This window comes from Equus quagga, chromosome 11, assembly GCF_021613505.1.
Source record: "Equus quagga isolate Etosha38 chromosome 11, UCLA_HA_Equagga_1.0, whole genome shotgun sequence".
NCBI classification, from domain to species: Eukaryota; Metazoa; Chordata; class Mammalia; order Perissodactyla; family Equidae; genus Equus; species Equus quagga.
In genome coordinates this window covers 24,442,482-24,469,415 of record NC_060277.1, presented here as the reverse complement: position 1 = coordinate 24,469,415, position 26,934 = coordinate 24,442,482, and the positions used below count along the sequence as shown (strand labels likewise).

Here is a 26,934-nt window from a genome sequence, read left to right as displayed (position 1 = left end):
GAAATATAAGTGAAATAACTCAGACAGAGAAAGACAAATACTGTATGATGTCACTTATAGGTGGAATCTAAAAAAACAAACTCATAGAAACAGAGAACAGATTGGTGATTGCCAGAGGTGGGGGTGGAGGTGGGGGGAAATGAGTGAAGGTGGTCAAAAGGTACAAACTTCCAGTATAAGATAAGTCAGTCCCAGAGGCCTAATGTACAGCATGGTGACTATACTTAACAATACTCTATTGTATATTTGAAAGTTGCCAAGAGAGTAGATCCTAAAAGTTCTCACCACACAAAAAAAGTAACTATGTGAGGTGATGGATGTTAACTAAACTTATTTTGGTAATCATTTTGCAATATATACATATATCAAATCATTATGTTGTACACTCTAAACTCATACAACGTAATATGTCAATTATATCTCAATAAAACTGGAAAAAATATAAATAGTTAATAAAAAATTTTACTGTCCAAGTTTCAGTCGAAGATATGAAAATTAAAACAACATCAATATATAATTTATACTTTCCCCAGCTCAGTCAATTTTTTGGAAAAAAAATTTAATGGCTTCATAGTATTTTATCAAATGAATAAATCTTAATTTGTTTAATCATCCTCTGACTGTTAAACATCTAAATAATTTATAATTTTATTATAACATAGTGATGATGTGATGAACATCTATATATAAATCTTTGTCCAAATATATATTTCTTTAGGTTAGATTCTAGAAGAAGTGTTTTTGGGTCAAAGACAATAAAGAAATGAATATTTTAATGGCTTTTCATACACATTGACACATTACTTTCAAAACATCTACATCAATTTTTCACTCCTCCTATGTGACTACATCATTACAGCCTCACTAGCATGGGTTGCTATAAGTTTTAAAAAGTCTTTGCCAAGCCAGCCCTGATGGTCTAGTGGTTAAAGTTTGGGACTTTCAGCACTTGGGTGGCCCAGGTTTGTTTCCCGGTCATGGAACCACACCACTTGTCTGTCAGTAGCCATGTTGTGGCAGTGGCTCACATAGAAGAACTAGAATGACTTACAACTAGAATGTACAACCGTGCACTGGGGCTTTGGGGAGGGGAAAAAAAAAGGAAGATTCCCAACAGATAGTAGCTCACAGCGAACCTTTCCCAGCAAATCAAAAAACAAAAAATCTTTGTCAAGTTGACAAGTGAGAAATTGTACCTCACTGTTTTAATTTTCATATTTTTATTGAAACTTGAAGATTAAAACTTTGCAATTAACCATTTGTATTTCTTCTTTGATAAAATAATCTGTTTACATCTTTTGCCTGCTTTTATATTTGGGTATTAGATTTTCCTTGATTTGTAAGAAATCGTTATATTAAGGAATTAACATGTCATTTATTATAAATACTTTCCTCAGTTTGACTTTTGCTTTGAATTTTGATTTTCATGATTTTTTTAATAGAGAGGGAATCATTATTAAGTAGGCTCTCTATTGAGACGTTGTTTTGAGTTCCTCCACTGCTTTTCTGCTTAGAATACTCAATCATTCCAAGATCATTTCAACCTCGCTGCACTTTCTTCTAGTTAAAAAAAATGCTGTTTTTACATTTAACTACTTAATTTATATAGAATTTTTAAAATTTGGATATAAGTTGATAATCTAAATTTTTTTCTCCCCAATAGTTCATTTTATCAACACTACTAAGTAATCCTTCCTTTCCTTTTGGATTGTCATGTAAACTTTAGCGTGCACAAAATTTTTGTCCATACTGAGGTCTGTTTCTGCGCCTTCTCTGTGGTTCTGTTGATTGTTGTTTGACTGTTAGGCTTAAGTACACTGTAGCATTACAACACATTTTACTAGCTGGTAGAGCAAGGCTCTCTCTATTATACTCTGCCAAACTCTTCCTACCTAGTCTCAACTTTTGGTTCTTCCAAATAAACTTCAGAGTTATTTTGTCAGTTTCTAAAATATATTGAGATTTTTATTAGAATTACATCAAATTTATACATTAATTTGAGAAAACCACCTTAATAAGATTTTGTCTTTACACATAAGAAATTTAGTTACTGACCTGCTACTTTTCAAAAATAGGTTTCCTACTCATAGAGATCATAACAACTGATGGCAGGTAAACAGCCATCTGCACAGGTCCCTGCTGTCTTGAGAAAGACAATCTGATAGGAGCTTTGATGTTAAAATCTCCTTACAATCCCAGATTTAAATTCCCCTACAATTCCAGAGTCACAGTTTACCATCTAGTTACACTACGTATATTCTTATATCAGAAGTGTTTTAGTAGCACTTCTTATAGATTTGTATCCTCCAGAATAAACTCTGAAGAGAATGGAGAACATTTTCAGTGAAGGGCAAGGATGGGACTTCCACAGTGCTAAAGACGTCCCTCACCTGCCTGTCTCCTCTGGGATGCTCTATCTCACCTCCCAGGGAGAAATGCTAGCCCGACCTTCATGGAATTTCTACCTCTGGTGAGTTATCTGTTCACCACTTAGCACATAAGTTAACTACTGGATTGTACCTCAGCCTTCCCACCTGACCCATAGCTCTTTAAACAAAAGAACTGCGTTTAATTCACCTTCATATCCCTAGGACCTAGCACAGTTCAGGGCAAAGAGTAGGTGCTCAGAGTGTTTCTGAAGGAATACATTGAGGACAGAACAACCTGAAGAGAAGCAGAAGTTGAAAAGTCTGTGTGGGAAGCTCAGAGGGCGACAGCAACTCACCAGGGGTACAGCCAGCGGCTGGAGGGGCCCACCCAATGTGTTATAGAGTGGTCCTAGACTCTCACAGAATAATTTTTTTCGTCTCACTTAATTTTAAATTACATAATTTTCAAGTTACAGAGAAATATAGAAGTTCATTGAGAGTCCAAAACTGATTGGTTCTCTTTGACTTTTCTCTGAATGCTTACTCAAGGTTTCTGTAAAAACAGAGCCATATGGACATCTTGTTCTTTAGAAACGAAAGATACGCCTTCTGATTTGCTATAGGTAGGGCATAGTATCTGAGGATTTATTTTCCTCCTAAATTAGAAAATCACTTGTGTGTCCACTCATCTTCTCTACGAACATACGTTCAAGGTGGTTGGATGAAATTAATTAGCTATGGAGCAAAATTTATCTTCGTTTACAAGTAATTAGATTGTAGATAAAATGTCTAACTTTGGTATTGGCTTCATACACACCACCTTTTAACCAAGTGAACTGATTTAAAGACAATAAAAGTTGATGAAGAATCAACTTCAAGGCTATGAAACTATATTGCATAATTGTTGACAAGTGAACAGCTCTTTGAAGATTTACAAACAGCATAAGCAATTGTTCATTTCGGGTATGCTACACATAATGTTGACTATAAAATGTACATGAATTTGAAGGCTACAGATTACAGCACTTTCAAATGAGATTCTAAAATAATTATACATATACTAGAACATTTTCTCAGTTACTGTTAAATCAATGATAGAAACAGACAGCCTGGATCTCTTACTTCTTTGAGGACCTCCTCTAAGATTTCAGCATGTTTTTCATACGGCTGCTCGAAGTTCATATCCTTTGCCGTTTTCACAGTCTCCTCTATCATGGCGAGAACTTCTGGATGCTCTGCAGTCACCTCTTCCTGTAAGTCTTCTACTGAGTCTAAAGGAAAAGAAGTTAATAAACCAATGCCATGAATAATTTCAGTGAGCAATTCTATTTGCAATAGAACATAATTGTTAATACCTGAGCCAAGAAAGTACTATCTTTGTGTTACTGCAGCACATGCTAGAGGAAGGGGGAAATAGACTAGGGAGGAGATGTTAAGTCAGGAATCACAAAATACCAGAGCATTGGCTTAAAGCCAGTGCATCAGAATGAAAGTGAACAAAGCAAGAAGAAAGTTATGTAGAGCAGGAGTCAAAACCCAGCCGGCCAAGGAGAAGAGGTAGGGACCCGAGGATTCCAGGGGTCAAGCTAAAACACGAGCATCTAGGGAATGAGCCAGAAAACACGATGAACACTTCCAGTTACAAGCGTGAGACTACATGGGACAGTAAGAGGACAGGAGGTAGGCAAGTTGGAGGGGATGGAAGAAAGGGTGGCATAGGCTGGTTTTTCAAGTGTTAAACTTGATTCTTGACCTCACTGTGTGCTGAAGGTCTCCTTGCATGGCTGAGTTGGCTCACAGGGTGCATCATGATGTAAATGTTCATCCACTCTAATGAGGCAGGAGATTGGCAGCACCACCTGACTTCTTTACCTCTGCCTTTCCAGTTGTGCTTCTTGAGCTGCAGCCCCAAGGCTCCATCCATCAGGGTCTCCTGCCACAGCCCAACTGATCCCAGCCCAGAAAAACCCGAAAGGGCTTTCCAAGAGCTGCTGCCTGTTGCTCTCCATACCGTGAAGTGAGAAGTCTGTTCTCAGGGATGGAGAGAGCCAGCGGTTCCTGGAGAGCCAGAGTGGAAGAGGCAAGAACCCACCATATTCCTGCAGTCTTGGGAAGGGTGCATGGTGAGGCAGAAATAGCCAGGCAAGGCCACTAAATGTGCTAGAAGCTGCTAGTTGTCCACCCAGTATCCATTCTCCTCTTCCTTAGTAACTGAACCCTGATTTTCTTGGGGTCAGAAATGTGCCCAGCTAGAAACACTGCATCTCCCAACTTCCCGTATAGCTTGGATGGCCAATAGATAAGATGCAGGCAGAACTGTTTTGGTGAGTCTTCTTGTCATTTCTTTAAAGAGGGATAACTCAGCTGGATGGGGTGGCAGTTTTTGTCCTTTGCCTTTTCTTTCTTCCTGCTAGGCACACTGATATAATGGCTGGAGCACCAGCAGCTATCTTGTGAATTGCTATGGTAGCCACCTGCCAGGGATGGCAGAACAGAAAGACAGACCTCCTGTCTTCCCAATGTTCTTTTTCACCAAAATAATATATCACATGTTATTTTTTCTGTGTTCCTGCATGTCCAACTGTTCACAATAGAGTAGCCTTTAAGATACAGTAAGTTGGGTATTAATAATGTTTTTTTAAAAAAAAAATCACGTTTCTCCTTCAAAATTCTAAAGGGATTATTTGTTATTTTTAGATCCACCATCCAAAAAAACCAAATAATCCAAACATTAATTCACCTGGTTTTGGATCCAACTTTAGATCTTGACTAGAGTCTTGAGGACTTCTTTTAAATATAGACACTTCACGGACTTCTTTTTCATCAGTAAATAAAACGTCGTTATCATCTGAAGAACAGTAATAGATTGTAGGTGATTCCCAAAAAAGATTGTGCTATGGGTCCCAGGGAGCCAGGACTCATGTTCCCAATGTTTTAAAAATTAAAATAACAACCATAATAATCAAACAGGTAAACATATCTATCAGCAGTAGAAAAAAGATCATGACTTAATCTGTAACAAAACCAAGATCAATTCTTTTATACAATGCCAGTAAATGTAAATTGAAAAAACAGATCAAATTTTCCCTTCCTGACTTAACTGACAGCCTCCTGGCTCCAAGAGATAGAGGCTGTGCTTATCTGAGACACGGGGGTCAAGGAGGGTGCTTTCCCCAGGGCAGGCTGGCAGTGTTGGCATCCTCCAGCAGTGCGTAGAGCACTGATGCCTTCTTTACCTCGGACTGCCTCCCCCAAAGAGGAGAGAGGAGGAAGACCATAAGTAAGTTTCTGACAGTGCCCAGTTCAATTCCTACTAGGCTTGAAATAAACACTAGGCCAGCACATCTGTCTGGATCAGGAGGAGGAACCGAACAAAAAAAATCAGCTCTACATTATACAACACAGTAAAGTATAGATGATTTTAAAAACTAAATACAAAAAAGTCAGACCAATAAAAGAAAAAGAATATAAGTATATATTAAATCTCTGGCTGAGAGGAAGACTTTTTAAGCCTGAAAGTAAATGGAGGAAATCAACAAAGGGAAAATAATGATTTGACTATGAAAATATTAAAAATCCCTCTGCTTCAAAAACAGCAAGGTGTTTTAAAAGGCAAACCATCCAATTTGGAAAAAAATGTGGAAAACAAGTGACTAACATAGAAAGTTTATATAGAAACCATACAACTGATACAATGATTTAGAAAAATGGGCAACAGACAAAAACGGTCACCTCAGAAAAGAAGAAATATGAGTGACTAACTAATATGAAAATATGAAACTTCAGAAATAGTCAAATTAAAATTAAAATAATATTTCAAAAGAGAAAACACCAAGGAAATGATGACATATATTTTGTATATTACTGAGCAGAATATACTTTGGAACAACTATTATGCAAAGTCATTTGATTCTGTCTATAGCTTCCTACTCATTAAACTGTTGACACCACTGATGTCAACATGTGGACAAAACTTCATGTAAAAAGTCCATTATTTGTAGCATAAAAACAGTAGCAAAGAAATAAAGTCTGAAAAATAACAAGTTTCCAACAGAAAGAACGAGTTAAAACTATTATCTAAAAATAGGGAAATTGTACAGTAATTTAAAATGAGTGTTAGAATATTTCCTAATGAAACAATATAATCAAGTGGTACATTATAAATCAAAAAAGGTAAAAATAATTTACCTTGGAAGCTCTCAATTATGTTAAAATATGAATGGAAAATTTTTATAAGGGTAAATAACAATAAATGATAACATTTCACAGCTAAAACTCTAGGTTTATCATGCTCTGATTCCAACACATTAAAGGAAATAGGGAGCTTTTAAGAAAGAATTTATTATTGTATGATAATGATTGTATCATGTTTGGAAACATTCAAAAAATTGGGGGGTTTTCTAACCATATTAGGCTCCTGGTTTCTACATTTTCTTCTTCATTCTAGTAAACCTATCTCTGTTCTACAGCTGTTCAGTTTAAATCTGTAAGAGAGAAGCTAACTTTTTTCTCCTGAAGTTTCTAATTTTTGGAGTAATTTTAAGCTTCAATACAAACATGATAAAATATCAAATAAATGGAAATAAGATTCATAAGCATGGCATTAGCAGTTCATTTTGTTACCATCTTTATCAATTCTGGCAGCTTGATCATCAAGGACATTTTCTGATGTCGTTTTGGTTTCTTCATTGTCCTCTGAAAAGCCTTCTACTTGGGATTCATGAGCGAACGCTGCGGCAAAGAAATAATTTGCGTTATCAGCTAATCTGTTGATGTTAGGAAAGACTTGGCTAATAACATCAGCAATATATTTCTTTACCATCTTCACCAAGTGAAGAGCGGAAGTCTTCTAAGCTTTTATACTCATCAGTTGGGAACTTGTCATATTCCTGTCTTTCAAATTCTTTTTCAATTTCTCTCAAAGCTGACTGGGCTGAAAGACAGTAATTGGCTGTTAGCAAAAGGTAGTTGTGGATAGCGAGACAGGTCTAGTGATTAAATCCTCTGCTTTAAAGTCAGAGAGACTTGGGTGTGAGTTCCGACTCAGCGTGGCTGTGGAAAACACTAATCACCCTGTCTGGATTTCTACTGGGCGTAATGGGGATCATCAAACCAAGAGCACTGTCACAAGGATTAAATGCGACAATGTATGGAAACACTTAACTTAGAAAATGCTTGGCTCACAGGAAGCCTATTTCACGTTAGCTGCCATCTTCCGTATTATTACATATTTTTCTATATTAAAAACCTCCATACTCTTGGGCCATCCTGGTGGCACAGCGGTTAAGTTCGCACGTTCCGCTTCGGTGGCCCAGGGTTCGCCGGTTCCGATCCCAGGGGTGGACGTGGCACCGCTTGGTAAGCCAGGCTGTGGCAGGCGTCCACATATAAAGTAGAGGGAGATGGGCACAGATGTTAGCTCAGGATCAGTCTTCCTCAGCAAAAAGAGGAGGATGGGCAGCGGATGTTAGCTCAGGGCTAATCTTCCTCAAAAAAAAAAAAAAAAAAAGAAAAGAAAAGAAAAGAAAAGAAAAAACCTCCATGTTCTCTACCAACAAATTTACCTTGAAAAAATATTGGAATAAAATTCACTACCCAAAGAATTTCGATGTTTTAAATTTTGAGAAGGGTTAGCTGCATTAGTGAATTTGATAAAGAAAAGAAAAAGCTTTTAAGTTTGCAGCGTATGAGGGAGAGCATCTATTTCTATATTCTGGTGTGAGAAGGTGATTTGTGGACAGTTTTAAAATCTATGATTTCATGCCATAATTTGGTATGAAAGGCATCACTCTAGACTCCAGGAAACATTACAGATCATTGTTCTTCTTCCAGAAGCCTGGCTAGCTCCCTTTCTTGATCCAGGTTTCAGCTAAATGTCCCCTCTTCAGAGAGGTCACCCTCACACTCCAGCACCCCGACCCCCATCACTGACAGCCCCATTACTGGGTTATATTTCTGTCTGCTCACTTGCTTTTTTTGCCCATCTCCCATCTGTTAAAATGTAACTACCACGAGGGCAGGAGCTTCATGCATCTTGTTTTCCTCTGGAGCCCAGGGCCTAGAATCATGTTTAATGCAAAGTAGATGCTCAAGGTTTTGCTGAATGAATTAATGAATTCATTTTGTTCAGCCTTAAATAGGTTGAGTAACAAGCCATCTTAGTAGTCTGGGTCAATATTTCTCAAACTTTAGTTTTTGAGTTGTTTATGAGTTTTTTTTTAATTTGGGATTTTTTTGAAGGCAATATACTAAAAATATAAATTCAATCTGGATCATCGTTGGATGGCATACAATTTCAATGCTGGTCTTTTTTTGGTTGTTTCTATAATCCGTTGGGCACCACGTTGGACTCTGTTACGTGTTTATATGCTAATAAGAAAGAAGGGAGGCAGATTTATTAGGCAAATAATGTGTGCTTGCCTAGCAAAAGCTCAACATTGCCATGTAGGAAGAGATAATTTCCTTGTTATTTAAATAGTTTCAAGCATAGAAAATGATGGGAAGCTTTCTAATTTACATAAAAACTTACATTATAGCAAAATCTGACAAATAGAGCACAAAAAAGAAAACTATAAACCACTTACACTTAAAAGTGTAGAAAAAATTCTAGATAACCACAAGAAAAAATATGTTATAAGAATAATACATCACGACCAAGTAAGGTTTATTTCACAACTACAAGAATGGTTTAAAGTTGGAAGTTATACCTTAGTATAATTCATCAAATCAGTAGGTCAAAGGATTAAAAACTTTATAATCATCTTGATAGATGCTGAGAAGGCATTTAATGGTGTTCAACATATATTCCAGATAAAAATACTGAGTAACCTTATGGAGAAACATTGGCAAGAATCCATTTAAAAAGGCCCACTACCATTGCCACTATTTAACATCATCCTAGAACTGCTACCCACATAATTAGTCAAGAAAGGAGATAAGCATATATAATGGGAAAAGAAGAATCGAAACTATACTTCTTTTCAAATGATATGATTGGTTATCTGCAAAACTTAAGGGATTCAACTAAAAATCTATCAGAACTGGAAAGCAAGTTTAATAAGGTGGACAGTTACAAACAAAAACATAAAAATCACACACCTTTCCAATATACTGGTAATAACTACCTGGAAAATATAATAGAAAAATGATCCCAATCAATAGTAACAAAATGACAAAGTATCTAGGAATAAAAGTACAGACAATGCATGAAGATAGTTATAAAATGTTAGGAAGGGTACAAATATTATACCAAAAGGTGGAGATTTTATCTGTCTGCATGAGAAAATTTAATAAAGTAAAGATGTGAATTCTCCTCAAGTTATTATATATATTTTTTATTGGCACCTGAGCTAATAACTGTTGCCAATATATTTTTTTCTTCTTCTTCTCCCCAAAGCTCCCCAGTACATCATTGTATATTCTAGTTACATGTCCTTCTAGTTGTGGCATGTGGGATGCCGCCTCAGCATGGCCTGATGAGTGGTGCCATGTCTGTGCCTGGGGTCCGAACCAGCGAAACCCTGGGCCAGGGAAGCAGAGTGCGCACACTTAACCACTCGGCCATGGGACCGGCCCTGCATCATGAAGCTTTAATAATCACTGTTTGTATTAAAGGCTATAAGAGAAAGATCAATAGAATAGAAAGTGCAGAAGTTTCCACACACACACATGCAAACTTAATATGAAGATAAAGAAGGCATTCCAAATCTCCAGTAAAGTTATGGAAAATTTAGTAAACGTTATTTGTAAAATTGGCTCACCATTTGGGAAAAATAAATTTAGATCCCCGTCCAACACACAATTTATTACAAAAATAACATATTAATTAGAAAGAAGCATTATTTTAAGATGAGAGAATACAATTTTGCATGTACCGTAGGATCACAAGCATTACAAATATGAATAGGAAAAAGAGAGGGGTGGAGAATGCATCAAGTTCTTAACAGGGGACATCTCTGGGGACTAAGTATGAGGGCATTTTTTTCCATCTGCTTTTTCCAGTTTTCCGTGATCACTTGTGAGACAGATGATAACAGTACAGACATTGATTTGAATCCCAATCACTTGCTGGCTGTCAACTATGGGCGAGTTTCATAACCCCCCTGAGCCTTAGTTTCGTCATCTACTAAAAGTGGAGATAAAAATACCTACTTCATAGGACTGTTATGAGGATTTAGCATAGCCTCAATATATAGTAAATGCCCAATGAATATTAATCTACTATTACTTTTGTAATGAGAAAACTTTATTAGGAAAAGACTATTTGGAATTGAGGCAGTGATATCTATATTAGGGGACAGCATCACTGTGGCTTCTGAGAAATCCAAACCGCGGTGGCTGAATCTAGTCTAAAATAGTTGGAGCTAATCTCAAATTTTGGGTCTAGATCTTTAATGCAAGAAAGATCGCATGTAGTGTATGGGAAGTGCTGCATTGAGGGCATTCCCGAAAGAGGAGATGTTTAGATTAAGCTGCTTTTACATGTTCTAATGTGACTGGTTACAAAAGTGCCAGCTATAGATATAAATTCTACCAAAACCAATCAATACATTTCAAAAGTAGTCATGAACTGAGAACTCTCATTTTTCCTGGAGAAACAGAGAAAACAACCCCAAAACCCTTGTGCTTATTCTAAAATAATGTGATAAGGAAGAGGCAGAATGGCCAGAGGAAAGAACACCAGGACTTTGGAAAGGAGGGTTCAAGCCTCAGCTACTAGCTGGGCGAGTTTCAGGAAATCATTTGACCCCCGTGTGCCTCAGTTTCCTCATTTGTAAAGTTAGAGAATTGTGTGAACTGATCACTAAAGGTTCTTCCAGTTCCACTGTTTTGTGACTTTTTGAGTTCACAATTAATATTTTCCCAATAGAAAAATTTAATTTACAGTTGGGGCTGACATCCAAGCCTAAAACAACAACAGGAACGATGGCAGCAACAGCCAACTGCACAAGAGTTAGGCAGAGTGGTGTTGTCGTAATTGGCTTAGATAAAGATATAATTCAGCTCAGTCTCCGGCCCGGAAGCAGACCTATGAAAGTTAAGAAATCCAAATTTGGAAGTTCTTTCTGATGCCTTTCCTTAGAAATCTAGAATTGAAATCTTTTTCTCTGTTTATGAGTCAGGTTCACGTATATTCATTCCTTCAACCATTTATTAAGAGGCTACAATGTGTAAAGATGCCAGGGAAATCAAGACAAGCAAACTGAGTCCTTGCCCTCGGGGAGCGAGGCCTAAGTGTTGATTTAACCTTAAAACAGACATTAAAAAAAAGGTGGTTCACCTTGTCTTTTAGCTTGTAGTTCTGTGAGAAGCCGTTCTTTCACAGTTTTGATAGCTGCTTCAGTGATCTCAGCTATAGTATTTCTCACTAACGTTTCAAGGGCTTTATCAAAACGTGGTTGAACAATCTTGGCGTAGTCAACTACCTGCAAAGAATATTTGAGAAAAACCAACATAACTACAAGTTACTGCAAATATGAAACACATTGTTCATCTCTCTCTATTTATATCAATTTCTATACTTATCTATCTCAAAAACATTAATGCTGTTTGACGTATGTTATGTTCAGAATTCATTGATTTTTGAGTACTTGCTTTCATAGAAACTCAGTCATATTTTTCATGTACGATTATTTATTTATATATGTATCTATCCTGTAATATATAGATTCAAGTTGCACATATATATATTTTTTAAAGATTTTATATTTTTTCCTTTTTCTCCACAAAGCCCCCCAGTACATAGTTGTATGTTCTTCGTTGTGGGTCCTTCTAGTTGTGGCATGTGGGATGCTGCCTCAGCGTGGTTTGATGAGCAGTGCCATGTCCGCGCCCAGGATTCGAACAATGAAACACTGGGCCGCCTGCAGCAGAGCGTGCGAACTTAACCACTTGGCCATGGGGCCAGCCCTGCACATATATTTTTAAAATCAACTTTGTATGTATAATTTACATACAATAAAGGCATCCATTTTAAGTACACAGTGTGAAGAGTTTTTGCAAATACATACATATGACAACAACCACAATCAAGATGTAGAACATTTATGTCACCCCAAAAGTTCCCTCATACTCCTTTATAATCAATTCCTGCCCTTGGCAATCACTTTCTGGCACTACAGCTCAGTTTCGCCTTTCTTAGAATTTCATATAAATGGAACCATACAGTGTGTAACCTTTTCCAAACTTTTTCCCCTTAGCATGTTTTTGAGCTTCATCAGTGTAATTATATATATCAGTAATTTGTTCATTTTTATTGTTGAGTAGTATTCCATTGTAGAAATATACCACAGTTTTTTACTCATTCATCTATTGATAAACATTGAGCTGTTTCCAGTTTTCGGCTATTATACATAAAGCAGCAGTGGACATTTGTAAGGAATTCTTTTCATGGACATATGTCTTCATTTCTCTTGGATAAATACTTAGGAAGGGAATTACTGGTTCATATGGTAAGTGTATATTTGACTTTATAATAAATCATCAAACTGTTTCCAAAGTGGTTGAACTATTTTACATTCCTACCAGCAATCTATGAAAATTGCAGTTACTCCACATCCTCACCAACAATTGGTTTTGTGAATCTTCTAAATTTTAGCCATTCTAGTGGACATGCAAAATTATCTAATTGTAGCTGAGATTTACATTTCCCTAATCACTAATAATTTTGAGCTTCTTTTTATGTGCTTATTGGTCATTCACTTACCTCCTGTTTTTAAGCGTATGTTCAACTTTTGCCTATTTAAAAAATTGGATTAAAATTCTATATACATTCTGAATATAAGGTCTTTGTCAGGTAGATAATATACTGCATACTGAATTCTTGGATGTTAGAAATAGATTTCTATTTGCCTTTTAAGTTTAAATAATATTTCCATATCTCCAGACTCATTTTGATTTTCCTTCAGTATGCTTATATTACTTTATTCCATGCCAATAAATATATATCTACACCATCATTTTTTAGTGGATGCACAGAATTGTAGTTGAATGTATTATAACGTATTTAACGAAAATACCAATAATATATATTTAGGTATACATGTTTTTGTAGTACAAATAGGCTATAATGAATACATATGATGAATACAGTTATGTATACATCTTTGATAGTTTCTTTAGGAAAAAAATCCATAAAATAGAATTGACACTTCAAATGATATGCATGGATTTTATACATATTTCCAATTGCCATCCCTAATGGCTATATTCTTACGAGTAGTGTATGAGAACGTACTTTTCTCTATCCTAGCCACACATCAATATTGTGTGTTAATAGTGATCTTTAACTCTGACAGTGAGATTGGCATGACATATCTCGGTTTTTTGGGCATATTCCTTTTCTCATGTTTAATGGCTATTTGTATCTATTATTTTTTGAAGTGCCTGTTTGCTATTTTTTTTCATTGGGGCTTCATCTGCATATCGATCTGTAAGAACTCTTTATATGTTTAAAATTAGAATTTCTCTGTCTGACAAATACTGTGATGGTTTTAAAACATGTCCCCAAATCCTTTAATACTCCTTCTTTCAGAAGGTGGCGCCTAAATCCCCTTCTATTTAGTGTAGGCAGGACTTAGTGATTTGTTTTAAATGAACAATATGGTGAATTTTTCATTAAAAAAATGAAATGACAAATCATAGAGTGGTAGAAAAATATTCATAATGCTTATAATAAAAAATTGTATATGGATAATATAAGGAACTTGTACCAATAATATGCAAAGAAATTAAAAAATGGACAAGAGACTTGAACAAACACTTCAAAAAGAGACTATCTGAATGGCCAGGAAGCATATGAAAAAATGTAACCTCATCAGCCATTGGGGAAAAGCAAATTAAAAAAACAGTGAGATACACCCACCAGGACAGCTAAAATTGGAAAGACTGACCATAATAAAAGTTGGCAGGAATATGGAAAAACAGAACTCTCACAAACTGCTGATAGGATTGTAAATTGGTAGAATTAGTTTGGAAAAGTTTGGCATTATTTATGTAAGTTGAATGTATGCATACTCTATGTCCCAGAAATTTTACTCCTAAAGGTACCTCCAAGATATATAAAGATATGCATGTGTGCACCAGGAGACATGCACAAGAATATTTACAGCAATATTATTCATAATTACCCAAAACTAGAACAACCCAAGGTTTATTAACCCTCAAATGGATAAATAAATTATAATATAATTCAATCACTAGAATATAATAAAACAATAAAAATGAATAAACTATAGCTATAGGCAATAGCATGGATAAAGATCACAATCATAATGTTAAGTTGAAAGAAGCAAGGCACAAAGGACATAAATTGTTTAAGTCCATAAAAAAAAACCATGCAAAACTAACCTATAGTACTTGGATGTACACTTACATGGTAAAACCATAAAAGAAAAGTACAGAAGTGAAGACCACAAAGTCCAGGGCAGTGGTTCCTTCGTGGAAGGAGTAAGAAGACTGGTATTGGGAAGAGGCATGAGGGGGCTTCTGGGGTGCTGGCAACATTCCATATTTGACCTGGGTCGTGGTTATATGGGGGTTTGTTTTCTCCTGATTCAGCGAGTTTCACTTTTCTATATGTTAGTCATATTTTTCAAGAAAAAAGTTAAAAGCAAAGAGAAAATGTGACCCCTGTGATTAAAAGAATTCAACAGCACTTGGAATAAATTCACACTCCTCCCCAGGACCTGCATTGCTCTGACTACATCCTCAACCATCTTCATCTTGAGCCATTTGTCCTTTCACACTATACGCTCCAGCCACGCTGGCCTTCATGCAATTCCTCTACATTCCAATCCCTCATCCCATCCTTTGGCTCTGTCTTCAAATTACATCCCAAATCTGTCTGCTTCTTACCACCTCTACTGCTATCACTCTGCTCCAAGGTAAAAATAATTTCTCTTCACTTACTGAGGGTGGGGAACAGGCTCACTGTGGGGAGAGGGCAAGGAATTGACAGGCTAGGGTGTTGGGACGGTCATCTTTGCAGATACCGAAATCACCAAGAATTATGACGGGAGTGAGTATGTGGAAAGAAGGACAGTGGGCCAGGAGGGATGCAGCCCAGGGAACAGGAGATGAGTGGAAGCAAGAAAGGCAGTAGGTGGCATGGTCTGCATGAAAGGGTCTGCCGACAAATCTGGAGGCTTTGGGGAAGCAGGGAGGGGCTATGGTGTGGAAGCTGCAGTAAACAGCAAGGAGGATGCCTTCTCCCACTGGACCAATTACCCAATGGACAGTGTGAAATTAAGAAAACCGAGTACAAATCCTGCAAATCCTAAAATCCTACAAATTATAATCAAGTATAGATAGGTAGAAAGATAGCTAGCTAGCTAGATAAATAATTACCTTTCCTTTGTAACTTTCTGCCAGCAAATTGCTAAGTGTTGTTTTCCCTGAAGATGGCGGACCAAAGATGGAGACTTTAAATGGTGGTGCTGGCATAGGTGGAAGGAGATAGGGACGCGGGTTCAACAAAAATGTTTTTAATGCTTCTTCTGATGAAAGACAGTATATTTTACCTAGAAAACTTAAAATACGCCATAATCATAAACAACTGAAAAGAGGCATGGGCAGGTTTGAAAGCTAAGTTCTGAAAATCTTACCTACCTCACAGAACAATCTGCCAATCCTAGAGCAATGTTACCTTCTTTTAACATCACGGGACATATCTGTCCCCACCTGCTCCTCTGCCATCTATATCTTGGTGCAACAAGTTTATAAGATGCAAGAGTACGGAGCAGTTCATCCTGTAAATAATAAAGGCTACATTAAAAATGTGGGCATAAATTTTGCTGAAATTAACAGTATCAAGTATTTCATATCTTATTTAGTAGTGCTTTACCATTTAAGAAATTATTTAGAAAGTAAATTTTGGCTTTTTCTTAATTGCAACCATTCTGCACTTGTCCAAAACTTAATAAGGCAAATAAATTTCATTTCTGTTATAAGACTATGTTTATATTGTACTGGGCATTTTCTATTAGAAGGTAGAATGAGCATAAGGTAAATAGAGTATTTTTTCTTTTTAAAGGATTGGACAAGATGCTCTCTTTTCTTTCTTTCCTTTTTTTTTTTTAAGGGATTGGACAAGATACTTTCTTTTTATTTTTCTTCCTTTTTTTTGGTGAGGGAGATTGGCCCTGAGAAACATCTGTTGTCAATCTTCCTCTTTTTTTTTCCTCCCCAAAGCCCCAGTACATAGTTGTATATCCTAGTTGTAAGTCTTTCTAGTTCTTCTGTGTGGGATGCCTCCACAGCATGGTTTAATGAGCGATGTATAGGTCTGTGCCCAGGATCCAAACTGGTGAACTCTGGGCTGCTGAAGCAGAGTGCAGGAACTTAACTACTCAGTCATGGGCTGAGCCCCAAGTATCTTCTATTACCTGTTTCAGAAAACAATGTCATTTTTAAGACATTGGTCTTAAAAGGATCTTTTCGAATGTCACGTCTGCTCGGACAAGGGAAACAAAAGAAAAAATAAACAAGTGGGACTTCATCAGACTAAAGAGCTTCTGCAAGGCAAAGGAAACCAGGGTCAAAACAAAAAGACAACCCACCAATTGGGAGAAAATATTTGCAAATCATATAGCTGACAAGCGGTTAATCTCCATAATATATAAGGAAATCACACAACTGAACAACAAAAAACAAACAACTCGATGAAAAAATGGGCAGAGGACATGAACAGACATTTCTCCAAAGAAGAGATACAGATGGCCAATAGGCACATGAAAAGATCTTCAACATCACTAATTATTAGGGAAATGCAAGTCAAAACTACAGTGGGATATCGCCTTATACCTGTCAGAATGGCTATAATCACCAAGACAAAAAATAACAAATGTTGGAGAGGTTGTAGAGAAAAGAGAGCCTCCATACACTGCTGGTGGGAATGCAAACTGGTGCAGCCACTATGGAAAACGGTATGGAGATTTCTCAAAAAATAGAAATACCATATGATCTAGCTATCCCACTACTGGATCTTTATCCAAAGAACTCAAAATCAACAATACAAAGAGACTTATGTACCCCTATGTTCACCACAGCACTATTCACAATAGCCAAGAGGTAGAAGCAACCCAAGTGCCCATCGACTGATGATTGGATAAAGAAGATGTGGTATATATACACAATGGAATACTACTCAGCCAAAAAAAAATGACAAAATCGTCCCATTCACAACAACATGAATGGACCTTGAGGGTACTATGTTAAGTGAAATAAGCCAGACAGAGAAAGACAAACACCGTATGATTTCACTTATATATGGAAGATAAACACACAGACAAAGAAAACAGCTGAGTGGTTACCAGGGAGGTGAGCACAAAGGGTGAAGGGGTGCACTTATATGGTGACTGACAAATAATAACGTACAACTGAAATTTAACAATGTTGTAAATTATTATGATCTCAATTAAAAAAAAAAAGGTATCCTGCAACTTGTTTTAAACCTTGAAAGGATATAGATTAAGGTTACAACATAAAGCGAAAGGCAGACTTTCAAACGGTTAAAAATAACTTACATTTTCCATTACATCATTTTCTTCCTCTGAACTCTGAAGTTTAGTTAAAACAGCTGCTCTTCTTAGGTTCAGATATTTAAGTCGATCCATAACTGCCTAAATTTAAAGAACAAGTCTTTAAATACATTGGCATTTAAATACCTCAAATATTCTGAAAGTGATGAGTTCATGAGTAGAATACTTCCTTGCCTCTTCCTAGCTTCTGGTGGTTTGCTGGCAAACTGTGCCGTTCCTTGGCTTGTAGATGCTTCACTCCACTCTCTGCCTTTGTTGTCACATGGCCATCTTCTCCCCGTATGTCTAAGTCTCTTCTCTCATAAGGATACCAGCCATATTGGATAGGACCCACGCTAATTCAGTACGACTTCATCTTAACTTGAATATATTTGAAAAGATCCTATGTCCCGCTAAGGTCACATTGATAGGTATTGGAGGTTAGGACCTCAACATATTTTTGGGGGGGACACAATTCGACCCATAATACTCTGCCCTCTGGTCCCCAAATATTCATGTCCTTAGAGGTCTAGCTCTATGGGACCTCCTCAGGCAGAGGGAAGACAGCCATATGAAGATGAAGGCAGATATTGGAATTTTGCTGCTACAAGCTGAGGGACGCCTGGGGCTACCAGAAGTTGGAAAAGACAAGAATGGATCCTCCCCTGGAGGCTTTGGAGAGAGCACGTCCCTGTCAACACCTTGATTTTGGACTTCTAGCCTCTAGAACTATAAAAGAACAAATTTCTATCATTTTAAACCACCTAATTTGTGGTAATTTGTTATGGCAGCACTAAGAACCTAATACAGAGTCTATACAGAAGAACATGAAACATAGAATCTGAGATGAAAGATGATGAGCTAGACAAGGTTCTGGTGGTATATGATAGTCCATGGTAAATTACATTATCCTTCCCTCTCTTCCCTTGTTAATTCCCTAGTTCATGTTGGGTGGAGTATACTTCCCTGTCCTATTGATATTGAGCTTCTTCATATAACCTGTTTTGGCCAGTGGAATATGGGCAGAAGTGCCAGGGTGTCAATGGCAACTGAGGCCTTAACAGGCTTGGCAAGTTTCAGCCAGGCCTGTTGGAGCTTCTGCCCTGTATCTTGAGGAAAGTGTGCCCTATGTCATAAAAACTGGTCAAATTCTGGATATATTTTGAAGGAGAAGCCTGCTGCGCATGCTGAAGGATTGGATGTGGGAGGTAAGAAAAAGAAAAGAGCAGCTTGAAGGTTGGATCTGACACGTACTGAGAGGAGAAAACTGTGGGAGGAGTGGATTTGGGGTGGGGGAACGGTGATGGTGGATCAGGAGTCTTATCTTGCACACACAGTTGAAATGATTATCAGACATCAAATTGGATATATTGAGTAGCAGTTGATTATACAAGTGTGGAATTCAGGGGAAAGGTCTAGGATAGTAATAGGAATTTAAGAGCTGCCAATGTTTTGAAGGTATTTTAAGCCATTGGACTAGATGAAGTCTTTCAAGCAGTGAGGGTACACAGAGAAGAGAGCACAAGGAGTGAGCATGAGGGTCCTCCGACTCTAGAGGTTAGAGACGTAGGGTGTTCTGTGAGGTAGAATGGACTCTACTGGTGTGGCGTCCAAGAAGCCAAGGGAAGAAAGGAACAGGAAGGAAGAAGTGATGAGCTGCGTCAAATGTTGCTTCTGGGTGAATTAGACGGAAACTGAAAAATGACCACTGGTTTTGGTCTGGAGGAGATCACCGAAGATCTTGGCAAGAGCGTATTCCAAGTGAGAAGCTTCTCCCTAATTTGGCTTTACCACCAGCATTATTATTACGTTGCTACCAAATATACCGAACCAGAAATCTGGGTATTGTCTCTCTCCCTTAGCTGCTACATTAAGTCACTCGCCAAGCTCTGTCATGCAGACTTCTTAAATAACTTCAGGTCTGTCTTCTTCAGTCCACTCCCACAATCACTACCCTACCCTACGTCAGGCCATCATTTCTGATCTGATCTATTGCAAAAGTCAGAACTAGTCTTCCTGCCACTAATTTGATTCTTCTCCAGTTTTTTCCTTGCCCTGCGGTCTGAACGATCTTAAATAGAAACAGCACCATTTTCATTCTCTAGCTTAAAACCTTTCACTGTCTGCCCACTCCCTCATGATGAGATCTAAACTCTTTAACATCTTTCTTGAAAAATCTCTGCTTATTCCTAAAGTCTTGGCACTATTCCACAACCCGCCACCCCTGCAACCATCCCCCTAAAAAAACCCTCTATGTTTCAATCCTACGTTCAGTTCCTAGAACTCACTATGCCCTTCTTGCCTCTGGGGCTTCACACAGACTCTTCCCTGTGCATGGAACACTGTTCCACCTCCCCCCCGCTCCTAGCCTTTGAGGTCTAATTCTTACTAATCCTTAGGGTTTCAGTTTAAAAATAATTTCAAACAGATAGCTTTCCTCACCAGACTAGGTTCTGCTTCTGCCGTGAGCTCCTATAGTAACTTGTACTTCCCTGACTCTAATACTAACTGCCCTTTAAACATTTATTTCCCCCAATATATTGGGTACGACATGAGGAGAGGAACTCATGGACTCATCTGCCTCCTCTCCATCTGTATGCCCTAGAGCTTATCATAATGCTGGACATCTATCAGGTGTCTAAGAAAAAGGTAATGTATTTTCGTATTGTACTGTATATTTTTATATTTTATAAATTGAGTACTACAAATCACTTTGTATCATTTTTGTAATTTGTATTTTCTGATTATTTTAAAACAATGAGTGTGTATAACTTTTAAAATCAGAATGAAGACATTTTCAAAATGAAAACACAACCGAGCTCTTAGATACAGAGAACAAATTGGTAGGTGCCAGAGGCAGGGGGTGGGGGCTGGGTGAAATGGGTGAAGTGGGTCAAAAGGTGCAAACTTTCAGCTATAAAATAAATAAGTCGTGGGGATGCAACATACAGCATGGCGACCATAGTTAATAATAGTGTATTGCATATTTCAAAGGTGCTAAGAGAGTAAATCTTAAAAGTTCTCATCACAAGAAAAAACATTCTGTAACTATGTATGGCGACAGATATTAACTAGACTTATTGTGGTGATAATTTTGCAATATATACAAATACCAAATCATTATGTTGTATATATGAAACGAATATAATGTTGTATGTCAATTATACTTCAATAATAATTTGATTATAGATATTTAAAAAAATATTTATTGGACATCTTTTTCTAAATTACCTGCTCATGCTCTTTGCCTTTTTTTTTTTCTATTGAGGCATTTGCCTTTTTTCTATTGAAATATCAGAAGTTTTTTTCTAATTAAATAATAAAAGATATTCAACAGCTGTTTATCACAAGTATGGAAAATATTTCCCCTCATTGTCTTTGTTTTTTTAATAGTGAAAATAATACTGTATTTTCAAACATGCATATATTCTTTTTTAAGGATACAGCTTTATTGAGATATAGTTCACCCACTTAGAGTGTACAATTCAATGGCTTTTAGTATGTTCAGAGTTGTGCAACCATCACCACAATTCATTTTAGAACATTTCCATCATCCCCAAAAGAAACCCTGGACCCATTAGCAGTCACCCCACGTTTATCCCAAGATCTCCCGTAGTGGTACCCCCATTTCAACCCAGGCAACAACTAAGCTAGTTTCTGTCTTTATAGATTTGCCTATTTTGGACATTTCACATGAATGGAATCATTTGATATGTGATCTTTTGTAACTTTTCTTTCACTTAGTATGTGTTCAAGATGCAGCCATACTGTGACATGTATCAATACTTCATTCCATTTTATGGCTGAATAATATTCCGTTGTATGGATACATCACATTTTATTTATCCATTCATCAGTATATGGACATTTGCCTTGTTTCCACCTTTTGGCTATTGTGAAAGGTGCTCCTATGAACATTTATGTACAAATTTTCATTTGAACACCTGTTTTCAATTCTTTTGGGTGTATACCTAGGAGTTGAATCGCTGAGTACTTGTGAACTCCATGTTTAACCTATTGAGGAAATACCAAACTGTTTTCCGAAGTGGCCACACCATTCTACATTCCCACCAGCAACGTATGAGGGTTCCAATTCTTCCACATCCTCAACACTTGTTATTGTCTGTATCTTTTTTTAATTTTAGCCATCTTAACGGGTGTGAAGTGGTATCTCATTATAGTTTTAGTTTGCATTTCCCTAATGGCTCATGTTAAACATCTTATGTGCTTATGGACTGTTATTTGCTTTTGCTTTTCTTTGAGGCATTTTTTTGTCATAGAGAGATTTTTAAATTCAAATGTAGTTTTGCTTTAACTATGGACCGATGAATAAACACAACATCAAATTTTTAAGTGTTAAAATGAAGTTTTCAAAAATAAATGGTGTGAAAAATGTAAAATATATTTCTGGTGTTTACTAAAATAAGTACAATCTAGTCAATAATTTTTTGATTTTCCAAATTGTGGAATATTCTTAGTGAACACTGGTTGCACTTACCATGAAGAGCTCCTCTGGGGGCTTATTTCCATCCAGCTCAATGAGATACTGGGAATCGTGTTCAGCCATTACTTCCTGTAGATAACAGAAAAAAACCCTTATAATCTGGGATCATTGGCAAAACTGAATACAAGGTCAGAATCTTAATACACTATGAAGAAATCTTTAAAGGTAAATTGTTTGCTTTATACATGATGTAATGTATGTTATTTTCAGTGCTCAAGATCTTTTGCAAAAGCCTACACTAATCTTCTTACAACGAATTTTATTCTCTTTCTCTTTTTTTCAGTTTTTCTCCACACTGAAGTCTTAGAATCCTTCCCAGCAGAAAATGTTCTGGGGCATCTGTCTCTCTGCGTAGATTCATAAAATAATTTCTGCCAAACTGATAGTTGAAAGACGAGATGGGTCTGTTTTACTTTTTGCTCCTCTGGCTATGGGTGATCTGCAGCATTCAGATATCCATAACCTCTGTGCATTTTTCTATTAGATTGCTTCTTTTCCCTAACATTCATGGAAAGTCTTGAATTCTTATCTGTCACACAGATTGCAAATATTTTACCTTGCTATGATTTATCTTTTGACTTTGTTTATAGTATCTTCTGAAATATAAAATATTTTTATAGTGAAATATAACTGTTTTCATTGTTTCTAAATTTTCTTTTTTGCTTAAATTAGGTTTTCTCTGTCTCAAGATCATGTTAACATTCTTCTAAATTTTCTTCTATGATCTTTTTTGGTTTTTACTACTAAAATCTAAGATCCACCAGATTTTATTTTTGTACATTGGCAATGTTGAACTCTATCTGAGCCCTGTGTTTCCAGAAAGTAGGGATTGTCAAGAGATAAGACCCACCTCAATCCTTCTTCAAGGACTCAGACAAGATCCGTCTCCATCCTTCTTCACGATTCCCTTAAGACTTGGGACGGCTCCTTTGTTTACCTGCCTCCATATCACCCCAGGCTCCTTTCCTTTTCATTGAGAAGGTCTCATTAATGAATGTTCTCCCTATTGCAATAGTCTGAACAAAATCGTCTCCTTAATGTTCGGTGCATTTACCTTTCACAATATTGTGTGAGGTTGGATCCTAAGTGCTTCTTGTCTTCTAGATGGATAGCACATTATGCCAGCATTATTTATTGAACCATAAATTACCATGTTCTGAACAAGGAAGTACAGAATGCTTTCCTTAAGCTAGATTCTTAAGTGTGGCCTTACTAAGTCAAAGGGTATGAACACTCCTAAAGCTAAAGATACATGCAACAAGTCAGACCAGAAGACGTGGGAGACGAAGACAGGTGAGAATGAAGACTCAGCCTTGGACTACCCCTGAGGCAAGATGTAAACCACAAACTGAGGCAGGTTAGTTTGCTCCCACTTGCTCTCATGTCTTTCGGAGGCATACTGAATTTTGGTGGTCTTGGCCTCCCAAGTGAATTGACATCAGAGCCAGATCAGGGCACACTAGAACTGCAGGCTCCTCCCTTTTATGGCTCTCCCCTGCCTCCCTCTACACACACCAGTACCCCGGAATTACCATATAAGGCAATTGTTTTGCTGTTCAGCAAGTGTCACGTAGGCCTAACGTCTAACGTCTAGGTTCTTGGCTTTGAAACTCTTGCTTTGTTGGCACTGGGGCAATCCATTCTTATCTGTGCTCTGCTACAAGGCCTAGAAGTTTTCCACTTCGGGACTTTTTGTGGACAAGCTATTCAAAAACGACCACCCTAATTTATGTTCCTTTCAGCAGGGCGTGAGAGTGTTTGCTTTACTGTATACTAGCTGGCATTAGGAATTCTTGTTCCTTGTTCATTTTTTAAAATTTGATCATGGAAATATTTCATTATTTAGATTAGCATTTCTTTATCATCAGTGAAGCTGAATATTTTTTCTACAGGCTTGTTACTCTTTTGTCTTTCATTTTTATGAATTGCCTGCTCATATTTGTTGCCCATTTGTCTTAGGAGGGTGAAAACTTACAGGTTTTAAAAAATCATTTCTATGACCTTTTAATATACTAAAGCTTTCAATCTTTTTTTTTTAACCACTAGGCCACTGAGGCTGGCTCTAAAAGTATCTTTATTCAAAGCTTTAAATGTTTTATCATATTTGATGTGGATATTTTTCCACTCTGTTGTCTTTTAATTTGAGTGAGGTGTGGTTTTCAAAAAATTTTGTTTCCCGAAGTTTTACATGTAATGAAATTGAAGCTATCATTCTTTTTCCTTTGTGATCTCATCAGTTGCTCAGCACTGTTAAGCTGCTGTTAACACTGTTAAGCACTGAACACCTGTTAACCATTTGCCACTTGCCAGACCAGTGAAGCTAGGATGTAAGACCTGGTCTGTAGCCTTGAAGAGACTATCTCTGCTCTCCCCACCATGAATATAATTTTCTAATTTTCTGAATATGATTTTAATTATGCTTTGTTTCAGATCTAGTGCCAGCCACTTAAGGAGTATGCAGAATATTTTCATTGAAGGGAGAAAGAAAGTTATAGAAAGACATGTAAATCATTCTTAAGAAGTTATGTTTAAAGGAGAGAGATACAAGAAGAGGGAGGAATAAAAGTTATACCTAAGAAAACAATGAAATTTGGTTCTCATTTTGGGGGGTGAACAATGAGAATGAAAATTATCTGCTCATTTGTCTTTACAAATATATAAACATTAAGGGCCAGCCTGGTGGCATAGTGGTTAAGTTTGCCTGCTTTGCTTCAGCAGCCTGGGGTTCACAGGTTTGGATCCCAGGCATGGATCTGGCACTGCTCATCAAACCATGCTGTGGCAGTGTCCCACATATAAAATAGAGGAAGACTGCCAGATGTTAGCTCAGGGACAATCTTCCTCAAGCAAAAAAAGAGGAAGATTGGCAACAGATATTAACTCAGGGCCAGTCTTCCTCGCATACACACGCACACACTATATATACATATATAAACAATATAAGACAGCATGAAACAAATTCTCTAGTTTCTCTATCAGATGGGAAGAGGAACTTGAGGACTGTTTTTCATTTGTCTTTGTAGTTCTATTGCTTAGCATCATGTCTGGCCAAATGCCCAAGTTTAATAAATGTTTGTTAAATAAATCTCCAATGCAAATTTGGCAGCCTGCCCAGGCTTTTGACCATATAAAATATGTTTTTCATATAATTATAATTTTAGTAATCATACTTTCAAACGCTATTATTTTAATTAAAACTTTTCTGTTATAATATATAATGGCCTTATCATGTTTACATATAATCAACTTTGAATGGGATACCCATGGAAACCAACCTGGGGATAACTCTTCTTTAGATAGCAATTTAACTAGATTAACAATGATTCCTTCTAGAATAAAAGATGCACCTTAAGTGTACATTTGTTTTGATAAACCCACAAATTACAAATCAAAAACGCTTTTACAAAATAGTCTCTTAACATGAGTTTTCCAACCTCCTACCATAAATAAATTCCCCTAGTGAGTTTTGGGAAATGCAGTTCATTTATCACTTTTCCGTAACATTGCTGCTTCGCATGAGTAAAATAATGGTCTGTGAAACAGCCTTTGGGATGCAAGTTTTATTCTAGCATCCTTCTACTGAGCTCAAGAGGAGGAGAATCAGGCAGATAATATATAGGGATGAAGAAAGGGGAAAGCTATTTAACCAGTGATAAAACACAAACATCAATATTCCCATTTTCAGCAATAGATCTTGCTCTTACTTCCAAAGAACGAAGAATTATTTCCCTATAAAGTTTAACTGTGTGCCCAATATTTTCCAAGTAATCCTCAGGCCTCTGAACTAGATGTTGAAGAATTTCAGCCACCACCTGCATTTCGGCAATAAATGCCTAAATGGAAAAGAAGAGATTTTAATTATATTGATGTTAATGAGTACTAATTTATAAGCCACATCCCTCCCTCCTCATACCTAGATGCCACTTTGGGGTGAGAAGCAGAAGGGAACATTAGAGACTGAGGATTTTTATTTAAGAGAGATTGAATCCCCTAAGGGGCCTTTATCAGATGGAATAAAGCTTTAAATTGATGTGGACGTTTAATTTCTTCTTGCCCCTCAATAAGTAGGGAAGAGCAGGAGAAGAACATCAGAATTTTAGAGACAAAACAAAGAAATTCGATTTTCTCTGAATACCTGAGCTTGTAGTTCATCCATTCCTCCCTTCAGTAAAGACTGATGAAGTGCCTACTATGTGCCAGGCACTGTTCCAGGAGCTTGAGATATGACAATGAATAAACCCAACTAAGACCTTGGGGCTCATGGAGCACACATTCAGTTGGGGAAGACAGAGCGTAAGCGGGTAGATAAATAAATATATAACATGTTGGGTGGTGGTAAGTACTAGGGGAAAAAGATAATTCAGGGTAGAGGGGATGGAGAGTGATGGGAGAAGGTGCTATTTTACATCAAGTGGTCATAAAAGGGCTCTCTGAAGAAGTGACATTTGAGTTGGACCCAGAGGAAATGAGAGAGAGAGCCACACAGACTCATGGAGAAAGGACATTTCAAGGCAGAGGGAACAATATATGGAAAAGTTCTCAG

General features: G+C 37.1%; 1 protein-coding gene across 6 annotated transcripts in view; it reads right to left on the bottom strand.

Moving 5' to 3' along the window:
* AK9 (adenylate kinase 9) overlaps nucleotides 1–26,934 on the bottom strand; it is a 124,123-nt gene that overhangs the window by 71,743 nt on the left and 25,446 nt on the right. For 4 of the 6 annotated variants that reach the window (XM_046674576.1, XM_046674582.1, XM_046674578.1 and 1 more), the window contains 10 exons: nucleotides 26,096–26,224; nucleotides 22,386–22,460; nucleotides 17,894–17,989; nucleotides 15,978–16,117; nucleotides 15,717–15,897; nucleotides 11,650–11,794; nucleotides 7,189–7,302; nucleotides 6,993–7,100; nucleotides 5,110–5,217; nucleotides 3,492–3,640 (listed from right to left, as the gene is read on the bottom strand). In XM_046674576.1, coding sequence (XP_046530532.1) covers nucleotides 3,492–3,640; nucleotides 5,110–5,217; nucleotides 6,993–7,100; nucleotides 7,189–7,302; nucleotides 11,650–11,794; nucleotides 15,717–15,897; nucleotides 15,978–16,117; nucleotides 17,894–17,989; nucleotides 22,386–22,460; nucleotides 26,096–26,224 — 1,245 coding nt within the window. Of the gene's footprint in view, nucleotides 1–3,491; nucleotides 3,641–5,109; nucleotides 5,218–6,992; nucleotides 7,101–7,188; nucleotides 7,303–11,649; nucleotides 11,795–15,716; nucleotides 15,898–15,977; nucleotides 16,118–17,893; nucleotides 17,990–22,385; nucleotides 22,461–23,241; nucleotides 23,332–26,095; nucleotides 26,225–26,934 lie in introns of those variants that run through there. The other 2 variants (XM_046674581.1, XM_046674580.1) reach the window with 2 other exon arrangements.